Source organism: Hemitrygon akajei, chromosome 8 (genome assembly GCF_048418815.1).
Source record: "Hemitrygon akajei chromosome 8, sHemAka1.3, whole genome shotgun sequence".
NCBI classification, from domain to species: domain Eukaryota; kingdom Metazoa; phylum Chordata; class Chondrichthyes; order Myliobatiformes; family Dasyatidae; genus Hemitrygon; species Hemitrygon akajei.
In genome coordinates, this window is record NC_133131.1 from 141,077,363 (window position 1) to 141,095,687 (window position 18,325).

The 18,325-nt window shown below is 39.2% G+C and overlaps 1 protein-coding gene across 12 annotated transcripts in view; it reads left to right on the forward strand.

Annotated features, from left to right (window-relative positions):
- Positions 1–18,325, forward strand: part of svila (supervillin a) — a 261,547-nt gene that overhangs the window by 200,834 nt on the left and 42,388 nt on the right. For 7 of the 12 annotated variants that reach the window (XM_073054765.1, XM_073054768.1, XM_073054766.1 and 4 more), the window contains 7 exons: positions 4,053–4,130; positions 4,955–5,023; positions 9,857–10,004; positions 13,695–13,787; positions 15,906–15,992; positions 16,556–16,739; positions 17,925–18,097. In XM_073054765.1, the coding sequence (XP_072910866.1) occupies positions 4,053–4,130; positions 4,955–5,023; positions 9,857–10,004; positions 13,695–13,787; positions 15,906–15,992; positions 16,556–16,739; positions 17,925–18,097 (832 nt within the window). The remainder of the gene's footprint in view (positions 1–4,052; positions 4,131–4,954; positions 5,024–9,856; positions 10,005–13,694; positions 13,788–15,905; positions 15,993–16,555; positions 16,740–17,924; positions 18,098–18,325) is intronic. The other 5 variants (XM_073054763.1, XM_073054764.1, XM_073054772.1 and 2 more) reach the window with 2 other exon arrangements.

Consider the following 18,325-nt stretch of genomic DNA (forward strand, 5'->3'; position numbering starts at 1 on the left):
TTGAATTAGGATGCAAGTTACTCCTTTAAGTGAATAGCAAAACACATTATACCCCTGAGTATAGCATATTTTGTTCAATATATAATGCTGTTAGGGTGTTAATGGTTTCTGTTCCAACCACAACTTTTAACATTCAGCCACTCTGAGGTAAAGAGAGCCTGTGCACACATTGCATTGTAACGGGGCGGGGGGGGGGGGGGGGTGGTGGATTGAATGAACACTCCAGCATGTCTGACACCAATAGATGAGCTTAAAGCGTATTTGTCCCCTCAGTGTGGCAGTGGCTTTGGTCTACACCAGCAAACCCAGCTTGCATTCATATAGCGCCTTCAAAGCGACAAATCTCCCAAGCTATCTCATGCAAGGTGTATCAAGCAAAATTTGCCATTGTTACCATACATAGAAATACTGACCAAAAGATCAGACGGAGGGCCTAGGTGTTCCTCTTAAGTTAGATGGTGGTTTAGGGGAGACATTCCAGAACTCGTATGGCTTTACCAGTGAAGGTGCGATCTGGAGCAATGAAATTATTGAACCAGTCAGAAAGGGACTAAAACCGTAGCTATTCTTTTGGGATGTAAAGCTGGGGGAAAGTACAAGAGGAAAAAAGGGATGAGGTATTGATTAACTGGAAGGACAGCTGGACAGTGCAGCGATGAACGTAATGCTTTACAGCAACAACACCACCGACCCCACTGCTGCCTGTAAGGAGTTTATACATTCTCCCTGTGACCTCCTGGCTTTCCTCCAGGTGCTCCAGTTTCTTCCCACATTCCAAAGATGTATCGTTCAGGTTTAGTGAGTTGTCACTATGCTTAGCTGCTGCCTGAGGCGTGGCGACACTTGCGGGCTGCCTCTGATGCATGCCTGGACTATATTTGTCATTGAGGCAAACGATGCATTGCACTGTATGTTTCCATGTACGTGTGACAAATAAAGCTAATCTTTTACCTTTAAAAGCAGCAAAGCCCTGGGTCAAAGGTGAAAGGGACATAGTGATTGTTAGGATGCAGCAGCAGAATTTAACTATGTGCCTGTGATGTTGCAGCAAGCAAATTTCTCAATGCATTTGTGTACAGCGCATGTCCATGTGACAATAAACTCAACTTTGACTTTGTTATTTTAAAGTCAAAAGTCATTTGATTTTGGAGAGTAGAAGCAGTGTTGATTGTCTTGCTGAGAAGCACAACCATTAGATTAGTTCAGGCAAGATTATTTGGCACTATGGTGGTGGAATTAAATGGTCTTGGAATGGCCCAGATATGTAAATAATTGAAAGGGTTTTAGTTTCTTTGCTGCATCACCAATTAGTTATACCCATGCAGGAATTGGAAGTGCTTGGCTCTGTTGATAAATACCTGATCGATTGTTCAGTTATACTTTTACCAAGAGCTAGGAGAGGAGCCAATTACTTAATGAAGCAATGAGTTGAAATTACACTGAAATAATGTTGGTTTTAGAGTATTCACTTAAATTTTGATTGAATTGAGTTCAGTGCTTTAATAATTGTTCGTATTCATGTATCAGAGGTAGGAGAGATGGTGGAAAGAAATAAGGAATTTGTTTTCTTTTGTTAGAAGCATTCGTGACATTAAAAATGTGTGTTGCAATTCAACAACTCTTTTTTTATATATACAGTTCATTTTAGTGATTGTCCCACTGATTTTCCTTGCTCTGGTAGCATCTGTAATTTTTTTTCTCTCTCTGCTTTTCTTTGTGATAAGTTTGTGTTGGTCTGCCTCAAAGATAGCTGATTCTCATAGTTCTCAAATTAGTTCTGGAGGTTTTTAAGTGTTGCTGGTTTACTAAATCACTTTAAATATTATGTGTTGTCAATTCATCAATGTGATGCATATACCCAAGCTGATAGAATCCCTTCTCAATTGTTACAGTCTGCACTGGCTGTGAGTGTGAATTGTTTGCTTCATTTGGTTTGGTCGTGTTGAGCGCAAGATTGCCAATTACATGGTAAATAGATATTTGGATTTAGTTGGACATTTTCTGTCTTAATGATGACAGGAAATTATCAAAAGAAGATAAATGAGTTGTGAGCCCAGTTACGGAAGGTTCAACCACTAATTATATTGATTCATCAATGTTATGATTGAACAAAAATCATCAGTGTTTTGAATTTTCCAACAGCTGTTGTCCATGTCAGATGTAGGGTTAGAATTTAGAAATAGCTGCATGTACAAATGACAGCTCATTTTCCACTTACTGAAGAGAATAAAATTAATTATCACTGTTCACGTGTTGAACTAAATGCTCTGTAACTGAAGTAACCCATTTACTAAGAATATGTAACCAATGGAAATTCAGAATTTTCCACTTTTGCAGTCAAAATAATAGCATTTTGATTTTGATGGCCTTGTTACTCCATTACAAAATCAGGCAAAGCACTGTCAAACTTTCCGCCAATTTTGGCATTTACTCGTTGCCGGGACGGACCCTATCCCTTGTCCTTCCTGCCTTTTGCTTAGAAACACTCTGCTAACCAAAACCCAGTCTTTCCCAAAAGTCTCAGATACTGTATACCCTTCTGTCATCGACTTTTCTGCCTGTCAATTTGTCTAGCTGTCAGATGGGAAAAAGAAGAAAGATGGTATGAGGTTTGGCAAAAAATTCATCAATGTTTCAATAACTTCAGGAGTTACAGTTTTCGTTACTCAGTGTTGCACACCCCCTCTATATAACCATTAAGTCATGGTAACAAAGCAATTCATTCAACCAATCGGGTATTAGAAATTTTTTCTCACAAGTTTCATCATTTTCAAAAGGTTTTGTTGGAACGAAGGATTTGATGTGTGAATCATGGGCTAAGTTTACATCAATCTAAACTCAAATTATTTTAAATCATTGTTTTCAGGCTTGAAATAACTGTGATTAGAAAATCCTCGCATAGTCAGACAGTGAGAAGCAAATTTGGTTGTAACTTGAATGATTAGCAAAGACCTGCAGGAAAGCCCTTGCTTTAAGCTTGTGTACTATTTGCATGCTTTGTTCACTTTACTGTCAGACTGTTTAAATTTCTGTGCTTTTCTTTCAACTCTATGCTTTGGAATTTGCATGTTAACATTTTTACAGGCCTTTCCCTTAGAAGACTAGGTGGATGGAATGGAAACCATAAAAGGCATGCTGTTTTGACATTTTCAAGTTGCACACATTGTGCGTACTTTCAATTTTGAAAACAAATACAAAAGTACTTGCTAATGCTTCAGTGGTTTTACAGCCAATGAGCCTTTCATCTGGTCCTGTTGTGAATGATTAATATTTAATCATCTCCTCTTGTCCAGATCTTGAAAAGAGAGTTGTGAAAATAAAGTTGTCACAAAGTGACACCCAAACCGACAAGCGGTGCTGTTTCACAATGACACATTTATTTCCTCAGCATTGTACGGTTGTGTTGAACGATTTCTGCGCATTTTCCCCATTAATCTGCTTCTCTTTGAAGTGCAGGTAAAGCTTACACAATGAGCAGTATTGGCTTGATTTAAAGCACTATGGTGAAAACATCAGGCTCTGACCTTTGGATGAGAGTTTAAAACTTTTTTTTACTGTATGTTCTAAAGCATATCTATCTCCAATAATATTTTGCTGTAGTATAAAGCTTATAAAATATAAATCATGTTAAGATTTTCGCTGACGTTCTTGATGTGCTGTGGGCACATTAATCTACAAAGTGCTTTGCTACAGCAAAAGAGGAATTTGGTTTTGTTTAGAAGGCACAGATGAATTTGTCAGTATGAAGAATGCCAGTAACAAAGTAAACAAAATCTTCTCATCTAGCAGTAAGCAGTATGGAAGTTCCATGTTATCAAGCAGTTTATTTCTTGCAACGACTGGTTTAGTTGTTTACTTAAATATTTAGCTGATGTTAACAGTGGCTGCTGCCTTGCATGACCAAAGAATTCAACTCTGCTGAAAATGTTTTCGAAGGAAATGTACTCATTTGAAAGTGTATTCAATATTAACTGTTGGTGCCTCCAGGGTTTTATCTCCACTAAGTTTCTTTTCTCTTATTTCTTTTACTCTGCACCTGCTCATATCTGTAGGAACCTGTTTATTCTTCTACTTATTCTCCTGCACTTTCTGCTGCCCATAAATGTCAGTACGTTGTGCATTGTAACCAGGTGAGCAATGGGTTTTCACCCTTTGCATGAGTTAAGATGCACTCCACTACCAAATACTTCAGTGTGGCTACATCCACTTTGACCAGCTGTTCGCAGGCTTCATGTAATCAGCAATCAAAATATTATTTGGCTTTTAGACTAATTTTCAAATTGGATTATATATCCAGGTTTTTCTAATAAAAGCTGTTCAGTAATTGCTTATAAAATATTTGTTGCTGCTTTATGTAAAACCAGAAAAGCTGCCTTAAGTTTATTGTAAATCATACCCTTGCCACATCATTTTTAAATTTAAAAGTGTCGCAAAATTTGCATCCAGGTAAAATTGAACCCATAAAAATATTTGGGGAAAAAGCATTTGAACATTAGCTTTCGAATAGAAATGTTCATTTGTTTTGCGTTTTATGGCTGCAGTATGGTGATCTGTATATTTAAGTCCATCGTTGTATGGTGAGATGAGGTGATTATCTCTTCCCTCAGCATCCTGAATTGTGTCCGAGGTCACTGACGACACATGGAACCGAACACTCCTCTCAAAATAAAATTTCAGATTAATGTGTTGTTATTCTCAATAATTTGCCATAGACGCAATGTATTAAAAAGAATCAACTTTCCAGCAGTTATTTAATTAAAATGGCAAATGTTAAAGCTGCTTTTAATGTAGCTAAATTTAGAACTTTTTTTTTACATTTTTGGAAGTGAGGAAAATTACTTAAGTACTAAAAATGTGTTTTTGGTGGTTCTTGCTTTCTCTTATTTCTGCAAGCCAGATTGAGTTTTGTGGCGCTATCTTCTGCTCTTTTCCTTTCCTTCTGTTTTCATTGAAGGTCATTTCTGGTAGTCCCAGAGAAGCAAGTCCTCTACTATTCGATGAACGCCATCCTTGGAGGTGGAAGGTGAAAGAATAGACTCTTAGATAATCTTCTTTCTGAGAGATGTTCTAACTGAATTAAGAAAAATGGTTTGCATGAAACTGCTAGTAACCAGTACTAAACGCTCAGACAACTGCAGTAAGATCTCTGCACCAAACTATAAACACTCTATATTTCTATGAGTCATTAATGTTTAAGTAAATCTGACTTGTATATTCCTGAAATTATTATTGCATCTTTCTAAACAGTTTTAAATTTCTACTCACTTTTGAAAGGACTCACATTTCCAATCTCGCTGATTAAGCTTAATCAGTGAGATGCAGCTGTAGATATCCTATAAATATTCCAACTTTTACAGGATTTAAACATAGTTCCCCGGTGCCTTCAAATTACTTAATTTCATAGAGTTCGCACATTTTTCCCTACAACTGCATGGGTTCTCCCGGAGAGCTTTATTTTCTAGCACATTGATGTGCTGATGATAGGCTAATGGGTTTCCCTTTATTGTCCCTAAGGTGTGAAGCATAAGAATTGTGTGTGGGGTGAAGGGGTGCAGGTTGCAGAGGCACAGACCCGATGAAAATGGGTGCCTGGTAATCCAAAGGGTATGTACTGTCGTATGTGACTCTCTGAAGTAGAAGCAGGAGAAGAGCATTCAGGTCTAATACGAGTCTAATAATCACCAGCGACTTGAGTCTTCATCCAAAATGAAAGTGAAAATACAGGAAACACTCAGCAGCCTAGCGAGCATCTGTGGAATAGTTAACGTTTCAGATTGAAAATTCTTCATCAAAACTGGAAAAGAAACATCTAGGGGTGCACTACAGGGTGGGAATTATATTTCTATGGTGTAATTATGCTGTTGGTGATTCAGGCAATTGCATAAGCCATTTCCGAGGCTTCATTTGAACCGGGGGCTGCAAGTCGCAGACAGCGTGGGGTGACTTAATGCCTTCCAGTTTTCAAAGGCCAGAAATCACCAACTTTCTGTGCGGGTCAGATTCGTTGGGATGAGGTGTGAGGAGCCAACTTCAGTCTGGGGCTGAAGGTGAATTAAGTAGATTGATGCACCTTTTTTTGAGTGAAACGAATCACTCCAACTCCCTGGACCCCACTAATACTAACCTCAGCTACCAACAGCAACTCTCCCCCACTTCGGCCGATTTAAGGTGCTGAATGCCTCGTATAGCTGGGCCAAGAGGAGAGGGTACAACCTCCACCCAGTTGCATGTAAAAATGGCCATTGAGTTTCTGTGGCCAGTGTTGCCCTGGTCTTCACATTTGAACAGCCTCTATGCAACAGGAGTGCTTGACTCTGTGAACAACAGCTGGGAGGCTAGTTGTCAAACACTGGCTTAAGTACTTCCCCTCCCCCAAACTCATCAAACCTTAAATTCTTCTTAGCAACAGCTGAAAACAGTCAGCATAATTTTTTAAGCAAATTGCTGCCCATTTATGGAATTAACTTCACTGAGGACTATGTTTAATGATTTCTACAGGGAAGGCTTCGGTTTACCATTGCTAATAATTTAGCACTTCAGAAACATTTCAGATCTAGAAGCAGCAGTAGTGCCTTTTTTTTTAAAAAAAAAGGGATTTTTTAAAAATCCTGTTCAAATCTGTTGCAGAAGATGCTGCGTTTTATAGCAACAGTTACACTGCAGTAGGCTGTATTCACACCAAGTCATATGATACAAACAATAAACTCTACAAGGAATTAATTCCTGCACTAGACATCATGTAGTTTTATATTTGCCTTAATGCAATTGGTGCTAGAGCTCTCCGAGATACAGTAAATGCTGCATCCTCATTCCAGACTGTTCTGTGCGCGTTTTAATAACCGAAAAGATTTTTACCATCGTCAAGATGATGAAATTCCTACTAGAAATTTGTGGTGGTGTTATACCAGAAGAATGTTTCCTGAAAAGCGAGGAATTAAAAGTGATATGATAAATGTTGTTGCTTTTTATTACCTTTTGAGAAGGAGGCATATTGTTTTAACGGCAGCTGGAGAATGTATTGCATTTAATGCTCCATTAAATATAATTCTGGTGTGGTATTAAAGCCAAGTGAAAAACTTGTGGATTTATTAACCTTGGCAAACCAGTTTCATAGAAACATAGAAAACCTAACAGCACAATACAGGCCCTTCGGTCCACAATGCTGTGCTGAGCATGTACTTACTTTAGAAATTACCTAGGATTACCCAAAGCTCTTTTTTCTAAGCTCCATGTACCTATCCAGGATACTCTTAAAAGACCCTTTTGTATCCACCTCCACCACTGTCACTGGCAGCCCATTCCACACACTCACCACTCTCTGCATAAAAAAAACACTTTTACCCCTGACATCTCCTCTGTACTTACTTCGAAGCACCTTAAAATCGTGCCCTCTCATGATAGCCATTTCAGCCCTGGGAAAAAAAGCCTCTGACTATCCACGCGATCAATGCCTCTCAGCATCTTCTACACCTCTATCAGGTCACCTCTCATCCTCCGTCGCTCCAAGGAAAAAAGGCTGAGTTCACTCAACCTATTCTCATAAGGCATGCTCGTCAATCCAGACAACATCCTTGTAAATCTCCTCTGCACCCTTTCTATAGTTTCCACATCCTTCCTGAGTGAGGTGACCAGAACTAAGCACAGTACCCCACGTGCCATTTCTCAGCCCAGTTTTGAATCCTGTCGATGTCGCGCTGTAACCTCTGACAGCCCTTCACACTATCCGCAACACCCCTAACCTTTGTATCGTCCCACACTATCCGCAACACCCCTAACCTTTGTATCGTCCCACACTATCCGCAACACCCCTAACCTTTGTATCATCCCACACTATCCGCAACACCCCTAACCTTTGTATCGTCCCACACTATCCGCAACACCCCTAACCTTTGTATCATCCCACACTATCCGCAACACCCCTAACCTTTGTATCGTCCCACACTATCCGCAACACCCCTAACCTTTGTATCATCCCACACTATCCGCAACACCCCTAACCTTTGTATCGTCCCACACTATCCGCAACACCCCTAACCTTTGTATCGTCCCACACTATCCGCAACAACTACCTTTTCTCCAATGTAAATCTGAGAAATGAGCAAATAAAAAAATTGACCACGTTCTTGGGAAGAATGATGAAATTCACCCTAAATGAGATTTTACCTTGCAGCTATTTTGGTGTGTGTGCAGTGCTCAAAGGCTTAATGCATTTTCCATGCCTGGTAATTTCAGAGATTAAATGTTTTGACCAATGGTGAGTTTTGCCATCCATGTTGAGCGTTCCTTCATCCTTAGACAATCCTATTGAGTTTAAATGTGCAATGCATTTCAAATCTGAGATTTGCCTTTTCTTATTTATTTCCACTTCTGTCAGTAATTTTATTCCCATTGCCTTATTAGGATATTGTGTAAAAGTCTTTTTGATTTGTACTTTAATAGATAAAAATTATTATTAAATAATTTTAAGCATCTTCAACTTGCTAAATTCAGCTGCTAAGCCTCATAATTGGCTTGCTGAATTTAGAAATGCATTTTGTTTTAATATAGCACTTGGAAAAAAATTGTAATCTGAAATAGTCATTTCTACCAATCATATTGCTTCATTTTCCTTAATCCAAAATAAATGGAATTTTTGTTAAGAATATGTGTTGATCAAATCAAATAAGCAATGTCCAGCAGTGATGCATTCAAACTGTTCACTTTGACACCGTCCCACATTTATGTTGTTGTTGCAGTTCTGTATTAGAATGTAAGTGGGAACTTACCTCTCCACATGTTTGGGTCAAGTCGCTTGTTATTTGAGAAACAAAAGGACCTTCTGTAAGAAAGAGAGGAGTAATTATGGTGGCCTTAAAAACCTAATTCCTCTCAGTGACAGATCAAGGACAAGTAGGGGTCGAGCAGGTGAAAATAAGTGTTTAAAGACAAGTAAATGAAATATGGAGAGCATAACTCTGGCTTTTTCAAACCGATAGAGCAAGGTAACCTCGTTTTGCTTTTGGTGCAGAAGCCTACTGCAGTCCCCAAAAGGGATTACTTATGCATTATGTAATCCAACTTAAAATATTAGCTGCATCATCATCAACGCATTGGTGTGCTTATTAAAGTGGACCCTTGCTTTCCCTTACTTTTAAGGCATAATAACAGTCAGTGCTGTATTATTAGTGTAACACGGCAGCAGGAATGTGTGCATTAATTTTCTATTAATAAAGCATTTTTTACAAATAGCATTTACATATGTCTTCCGATACCTGAATCATTCCTGCTGTAATGCAAGTGAGCTATTTATTTCGCTCTGTACACTTGAAATTAGGTTTATTCAGTTACTGATTACTGCCCTTTTTCAAAACTGATCTGTTTTGGACTATTTCAACTTGGGTAGTGATGCAGATGTTAAAAATTACAAAACCTTCTTGATTTGCATTACTTTGTGAAATATCCACTTACTGGTCAAAGTTTATACTGAAAAATTGATGTCTAAAGAGTTCAGTAGGATCATTCAGTCATTCCATAATCTTGGCTGAGTGATGTCAACTGATGTTCCAAGAAAAGTTATGCTATTTAACAAACTAATTGCTTACTTTTGACAACACGTAATGGTATGGGGTGGCCGGTGACCGCACATGAAAGTGTTAAAGTGTCGCATATACTTAACTCTGCTTAATCCATTTTCAGAAATGCTCATATTTCAATTAGTATAAAAGTCCACATTTGATTTATATAAAGTAGGCAAATTTGTTAATAATTATTATATGTAAATACATTTGCCATCTTCAATTTGTAATCTTGGGTTTGTAAACAACCCGTAGCCAAATACAGTTCTTTGCTCTAATTATGCCTCTTATGATTAACCCAGAGAGTGTCAGCTGAAGTCGAAGCACAGATGACAATTGAAGAAAGGAAGCAGCTTATAACAGCACGGGAGGAGGCCTGGAAGACACGGGGCAGAGGAGCGTGCAATGATTCCTCTCAATTTACCGTAGCCGGAAGGATGGTAAAGAAAGGTCAGTTTCTTCCAGCCATGTTTTTAAAAAGCCTCAGGACATCCCACAGCTTATGAAGTATTTCTGAACTGTGTTGTAATAAAGGAAATTTGGCAGTGCAATGAATAGCTTGCTGCACCTGTTTTATTAGTTAAACAAAATCAAAAGATAGATGAAGGATTTTCCACCAATACAGTGTAAGTTAGTAGGTTCCTGTAACTGCATATTATTATTTCTTAGAGTCATGGAAACATAGAAAAGTACAGCACAGAAACAAGCCCTTCAGCCCATCTAGTCCATGCCAAACCATCTAAACTGCTTACTCCCATCGACCTGCACCAGGATCATAACCCTCTATATCCCTACCATCCATGTACCTATCCAAACTTCTCTTAAATATTAAAATCAGGCTTGCATGTACCATTTGCACTGGCACCTCATTCCACACTCTCATGACCCTCCGAGCGGAGAAGTTTCCCCTCATGGTCCTCTTAACTTTTCACATTTCACCCTTAACCCATGACCTCTAGTTGTAGCTCCCAACCTCAGTGGGAAAGGCCTGCTTGTATTGACCCTATCTATCTATGTCCCTTATAATTTTGTATATGTCTATCAAGCCTCTCAATCTTCTATGTTCCAAGGAATAAAGTCCTAACCTATTCAGTCTTTCCATAGAATTCTAGTCCTCCAAAACAAGCAACACTTTCTCTGTAATCTTTCAAACTCATTTAAATCCTTCTTGTAGGTAGGTGACCAAAATTGCACACAATATTCCAAATTAGGCCTCACCAATGTCTTATACAAGTTCAACATAACATCCCATCTCCTGTACTCAATACTTTGTTTTATGAAGGCCAGTGTGCCAAAAACCTCCTCTACAGCCCTATCTACCGGTGCCGCCGCTTTCATTGAATTATGGGCCTGTATTCTCAGATCTCTTTGTGCTGCCACACTCCTTAGTGCCCTACTGTTCACTCTGTAAGTCTTACCAAAGTTAAGACCTCATATTTTTTCTCTGCCATTTTTCAACCCATTTTTCCAGCTGGTCCAGATCCCACTGCAAGCCGTGATAGTCTTTTTCACTGTCTATGACTTCTGCAGTCTTGGTGTCTTCTGCAAATTTGTTGATCCAGTTAACCATATTATCATTCAGATCATTGATGTAGATGACGAACAACATCGGACCCAGCACCAATCCCTGTAGCTCACCGCTAGTCACTGGCCTCCAGTCAGAGAGGCAACCATCTACTACCACTTTCTGGCTTCTCCCTCAAAGCCAATGTCTAATCCAATTTACTACCTCTTCTTGAATGCTGAGGAATAGAACCTTTTTGACCAACCTCTCATGTGGGAGCTTGTCAAATGGCTTGCTAAAGTCCATGCAGACAGCATCCACTGTCTTGTCTTCATCAACTTTCCTGGTAACTTCCTCAAAAAAGATTGGTTAGACACAACCTACCATGCACAAAGTCATGCTGATGATCGTTAATTAGTCCATGTCTATCCAAATGCTCAAATATCCAGTCCCTTAGAATCCCTTCCATTAACTTTCCCACTACTGATGTCAGGCTCACCTGCCTATAATTTTCTGGTCTATTTTTAGAGCCTTTTTTTAAACAGAAAAACAGCATTGGCTATCTTCCAATCCTCCAGTACTTCACCTGTCACAAAGGATGATTTAAATATCTCTGCTGGGGCGCCTGCAATTTCTGGAGAAGGCAACACCTTGCCAGGCCTGGGGATTTATTCACCCTAATTTGCCTCAAGACAGCAAACACCTCCTCCTCTAATCTGTATAGGGTCCATGAAGTTGATGCAGTTGGGCCTCACTTCTATAGGCTCTGTGTCTGTCTCCTGAGTAAGTAAGTGGTTCTGCAGCTTTTCCCTCTATCTACAAAAAAGTTATTATATATTGATAATAAGACAATGAAATGACCATTCACATCCATACCAACTTCCAAAGCAACCTCATCAATCCCATTCCCCCATTTATTTTCCTACAATTTATCCTCCTTCACAAGTCTGTCCACTCCTCGGTGCCATCTATACCAAGGGAAAATTACACTCGTCAATTAACTTATCAGCCACCACGACTTTGAGATGTAAGAGAGAACTGGAGCGCTGGGTTAAAACCCACACTATCACAGAGCAAACATGCAAACTCCACGTGGAAAGCACTTGTCATGATCAAAAATGCATCCCTGGGGTTGAGAGGGATAATAAATCGGTCATAATGGAATGGCAGTACAAACTCGGAGGGCTGAGTGGCCTGATTTTGCTCCTATATCTTAAGGAGTTATGAGGCAACAGCATTCCCTACTGTGCCAATGGCTGCTTTACAGAAAGAATTAAATTTTAATAGTTTTACCTGTTCTTCCCCCCAGCCTTTTATATTCTCACTCTTTAGTTTGCAGTAGTTTTCTGCCAGAATAGGCTTTCCACATTTTATTACCTCAAAGATTATCATCATTTTCATCTTAAATTTTTACAGTTTTCCCTCATACCTCATATCCAGATGAGGGTCAACCTAATGGGTCTTTACTAAATTCCTTTCAGTATGTAATATTTCCTTATATCTCTGACAAAACCCAACACAGTACTCATTGACTCAAGCAAATGCACTGTGAACTCGGTCATTCCTGTATGCTTCTGGCTATTAATCTGAGTGTTCCTCTTTATTAGTCTTTTACACTGTTTAGTAATTTATAACCTAGAGTAATTCTGGTGTATTGAACCAGAGGGTATAACTTCACTCACCCCAGCAATGAACTGACCACAACCTATGGACTCACTTTCAAGGATTCTTTATCTCATAGCCATTGCTTATTTATTTATTGTTATTTTTTCTTCGTGTATTTCCACATTTTGTTTTCTTTTTACTCATTGGTTGTTTGTCCTTGTTGTGTGCACTCTTGTGTTGATTCTATTGTGTCTCTTTGTATTTACTGCGAATGCCCATAAGAAAATGAATCTCAGGCCTGTATATGGTGACATATATGTACTTTGACAACACATTTACTTTGAACTTTGCACTGCACTGCAACCCTGGAACAACAAATTTGACGACATCTGTCAGTGATGATCCATCTGATTCTGATTTTTTGGTACCCAGTGGTAATTATGCATAGCAGGTTTGCTTAAACCACTGGATTACTTTTGTATAAACTTATACAGGAAAACAACTACTCTTTTCATGTAATTTTACAGGCCTATTTACAATACAACAATACCTTATACAGATATTGTTGTATCTCATCCGGGGCATAAGGTCCTCTTTGGACTTATGTCCAAGAGATATCAAGTTATTCTGTTTCAGAAAAAAATCAATTTCCATTAGATTTTACTTATTGATTCATGTGTTGACTGCAGAGTTTCTTTATATATAGCACAAAACACAAATACCTGTCGTGTTTCAAAGCTTTAGCTTGGTATAGTTCACAGGTATTGTGTCCCTGTGTTTAAAATATTGAAAGCTTGTACTTCCCTTGATTAACACCCACAAGTTTAAAAAGAAGTGTAGCTTTATTTCATCCAGGAAGTTTATTTAATTTAATTATTTATGTTCAGTTTCTCAGGATTTCTTCACTTTGTCTACCTTGATAAATAATGCTATCTGATAATTAGAAAATGTTTCTACCATATGTTGTCAGATGAATTGATGTTAACTAATGATAGTCCTGTACTGTTTGAACTTGTATTGTTCCCTTACAGGCTTGGCATCACCAACGTTCATGAGTCCACTCTCCTCACATCTTTCACCCAAGATAAAGAACAGTACACCAGTCATTTCCAAGCCACATGAAGGTGGGGAGTCATTTTTAAGAGCAATTATTCATGAAATTATTTTAAACTACTGATAAAGGATCTAGTGCTTTCTTAGCATATATGACAAATAAGCTCTTCTCAAGCTTCCAGCCTGGTACAGGTATTGGTTATAACTGACATTTCAATGGCAAACTCTGCCATCTTCATCAGGAATGATGCCAAGGTATGTTTAGTCTGGTGGTATTTATACCCCTGTAGTTCCTCTCTTCTGATTGCTTAGTCCTCATCCAATCAGGTTTCTGCTCTCCCACCTCATTTACAGTTGAATTCCAGCTCTTACTTAGAGCAAGACCTTATCCTAACCCTAATGCTGGAAGCCCGAGAAGAGTTTATTCATTCTTAAGTATTACTTAATTGACATCAATGGAAGTTACTTGTGAAATTAATGGCTCAGAATTTGAGGTCAGAGGCAAAGCATCAAAGCTTGCTGCCGAGCTTGAAAAAAACTTCCCAGAAGGATCGAGGGATCTCTGTGACAAGAAAACTTCCTTTCCTAATGCTGACTGTTGTCTGGCGTCAATTCAGAGAGTTGACTCGGTTGCCCAGAAGCAGCATCTCCTCAGACTGGCTGCATTACTAATCACATTAACTTATCAAATTGAAGTGTCACAGCTTGAAAATGCATATTTTATTTTAATTTTGAAGGCAATGTAGGAATTTTTAAATAAGTTATGTGCAAACAAACATTTAAAATAGAACCTGAAAATTTAAAATGCAAAGCAAACCTAATGAAAGGCCAATCCAAAATGTCAACATATCACTTCTCTCCATTGATGTTGCCTGACTTGCTGAGCTCCTCCAGCACTGTGTGTTGCTCAAGATTTCCAGCAGTGGCCAAAGTGTCACACCTGCCTATTAGCAACCCATTCACCTCCTCCCTCACCTCCATTCAGGGCCCCAAACAGTCCTTCCAGGTGAGGCAACACTTCACCTGCGGATCTGCTGGGATTGCCTATTATGTCCAGTGCTCCTGATGCAGTCTCCTTTACATTGATGAAACCTAGTTGTAAATTGGGGGACCACTTCGTCGAGCACCGCCGCTCCATCCGCCAAAAGCAGAGCTTACCGGTGGTGAAACATTCCCATTTCAACATGTCGGTCCATGGCTGCCTCCTGCGCCTTAATGAGGCCACCCTCTGGATGGAGGAGCAACACCTTGTATTCTATCTGGGTTAGCCTCCAACATGACATGAATATTGATTTCTCCTTCCGGTAAAGAAAAAAATTCCTTCCCTCTATCCTCTTATTCTATTCCCCACTCTGGTCCTTTAATTCTTCTTACATGCCTATCAACTCCCCTTGGGTCCTCTCCTTTCCTTTCTCCCATGGTCCACTCTTCTCTCCTATCAGATTCCTTCCTCTCCAGTCTTTCACCTTTCCTACCCACCTAACTTCACCTATCGCCTTCTAGCTATCCTCCTTCCCCTGCTCCTACCTTTAAATTCTGTCGTCTTCCCCACGTCCTTTCCAGTCCTGAAGAAAGGTCTTGGCCTGAAATGTTCACTGTTTATTCATTTCCTAACCGACTGCCTAACCTACTGAGTTCCTCTAGCATTTTGTGTGTGTTGGTCTGAATAAGTCTCTTGTGTTTATAACTTAAAATATAATATTTCATCTGAAAATCCCTTTATTTGAAATGTTGAGCAATAACTACAGCATATCATACTTTAAAAAAGAAAACACTCAGCTGGTTCGTTTGTCAGTAATGTAGAATCTTCAGGGTATTTCATAAAGGAATTAGTTTGTGCACATCTGAAATTCTCATTCGTTCTAGATTTTCCTTGGCTCCCTTGAAGAAAGTAGCTTATATGATGAAATAAATACTGAATCACTGAGCATATGTAGTTTAAAATTACCAAATTTTTAAATAACTTGCACACTGAAATTCCTGAGCTTATGTGGGTTTTGCAAGGTATAACAGCAAGTGCAGGTATGTTATTCTGTTATTTTTTCTGTTATTACTGTAAATTCAAGACCATGCATCTCTCAGGGCTTTAAACAGGCCTCTAACAAAAAAAAAACACAACTGAAGATTGTTGCCCTTTTATTTTTAATGAATAACTTGCAAAGTTTAACATTCTTTCTTTTCATGTCTAGAAATTGAGGTCAGGCCTGATTTGCAGTTGGAAAGTGACAGGAAGCTTGATAAATTGGAGTCATTCCTGGGTAAACTGCAGAACAGAAGTAAGAGCTTGCTTTTCTTTTGTCGCCACTACCAGCTGTATTTTGTATATTTCAATTTTCTTGTGCAACTTGCTACAATTATAACAAATCTATAACAGTTGGCTTTGAAATTGATTCCCGAGCGTGGATGGGGCGTGTAAACCTGATTGAAGCTATGTGAACACAGTTGATGTCTCATTGTTCACCTTAAAGATTTTCTAAATAGATGCAATCACTTTGACAATGTTTATGTCAAAATGCCAGAGTTTTGGAATGTTTCAGATTTAGCTCCATTGAAAACAGAATGTTGCAACTTGCTTAGCAGATAGTTCTACGATTAAAGTCCTCGCACACAGAAGTAGATACTGATGTGCTATTCATCAAATTTATCAACGAGCACTATTTTTTTGTGAAAATGTGGGAAGAATCTGGATGAGCTTCCAGTGGGCATTTTCAATTTCTTGTTAACTTTGGCGCCGTGAAGATTATTTCTGGCAATCCTCTTTTTTGCAGACAGCTATCAAAGGACACATGTTCCGTGTTTGTTGCTCTGGAATTAACACGGTTGAATATTTGTTCTGCAGTACCAGGACATCAGGATGCTGTCATAACTGTAACTGGACAATCAGTAAAGGAAGTCATGAGACCTGATGACGAAGAAACCTTTGCAAGATTCTACAGACATGCAAACACACTTGTCATTCAGCCAGGAGCTGTGGAGATCGACGAGGAGGATCTTGATGCCATCTTTGATCCCAATGTACCAAAGTATGATGCTGATTGAACAAATATCTTCTGAATTTTATAGACAATTGTATTACTTGATTATATGGCTTTAATTTGATTTATTTGTCAGTTTTGTGTTGAAAAGGAAAACTAAGCATTTGCAACATGTCCATCTCGTCGTTCTGTGAATAATCAACTGTATGGACTTAAAAGCACAAAAAGCTGGAAATACTCAGCTGTTTAGGCAGATTATGTGTGTGTGTGTGTGTGTGTGTGTGGGGGGGGGGGGGTGTAGTAGGCAATAAAATTAATATTTCAAGCCAACAAAGTCAATGACTTTTTATCAAAACTGAGTAAAATTAGAAATTAGATTTTAAGGTGTACGGAAATGGAAAGCGAACAACCTGGCAGACAGTATGGAGAGATGACGATGCAGGGTAAAGGAGTGTGGTAGTGAGATGGATAAGGAAACTTTGTAACTACCCCCCCCCCCACCACGTCACCATTCCCCATTCCTGTTTCCCTCTCTCACCTAATCTTCTCATCTGCCCCCACCTCCCTCTGACGCTGCTCCCCCCTTCCCTTTCCATCATGGCCTCCTCTCCTATCAGATTCCCCCTTCTCCAGCCCTTTATCTCTTTTACCAATCAACTTATCAACTTCCCAGCTCTTTACTTCACCCGGTTTCACATATCACCCACCACCTTGTACTTCTTCTTCCCCTTCCCCCAGCATCTTGCTCTGAACTCGTCTCTTTTTTTTAGTCCAGATGAAGGGTTTCGGGCCCGAAACTTCAACTGTTTACTCTTTTCCATAGATACTGCCTGGCCTGCTGAGTTCCTCCAGCATTTTCTGTGTGTTGCTTTCTGAACTGATGCCTGCTGGCACTGACGTGGTCCTAATGCAATCACATGGGATGAGTGTAGGTGGACGAAAGGGTCGGTATTAGTGAAGTGGGCTGAAGTGTACATTTCTGTGCTGTATAAGTCTATGCTTCACATAAAGAATTATTTGATTTGTACTGTGGCAATATTTTTATGCATGCTTGCAAATTCAAATGAGAGAGAATTTCTGGAGTAAAAGTTGTTTCTTTTGAGGCTTTTTATTTGCTTGCATTAGAAGCATCTTTAATGTCATGAAGTGCAAAAAAAAATGAGTGAGAAGGTGATGGTGTTGGTGGCTGGTGGGCAGACAATGAAGGCATTAAAAGTTATTTTTCTCACTTAGGCTAACCTCTGCAGTGGCAGAACACAAGCGGGCTATGAAACCTGCACGGAAAGTTCAGTCTTCACGTAATCCACTTAAAATGCTTGCTGCGAGAGATGACATCCGGCAAGAATATACAGAGCAACGTTTGAACATTGCATTTATGGAGTCAAAGAGAATGAGAGTAGAAAAAAGTAAGTGTAATGTTGACATTTTACGGCTACCTTCTTGGATTTTTTATTGAAACATTAGGTATCAAACATTCATCACTTTTAGCCAGCCAGTGGTGTAGTGGCATCAGCACTCGGCTTCAAGTTCAAATCTGGCCGACTCCTTGCACGCTTTCCATCTGTTGAGCATCGAGCTAGCAACTGGGCCTCATAAAAACCAGTCCGATGTGTCAGAAGGTGCGAAAAGGAACA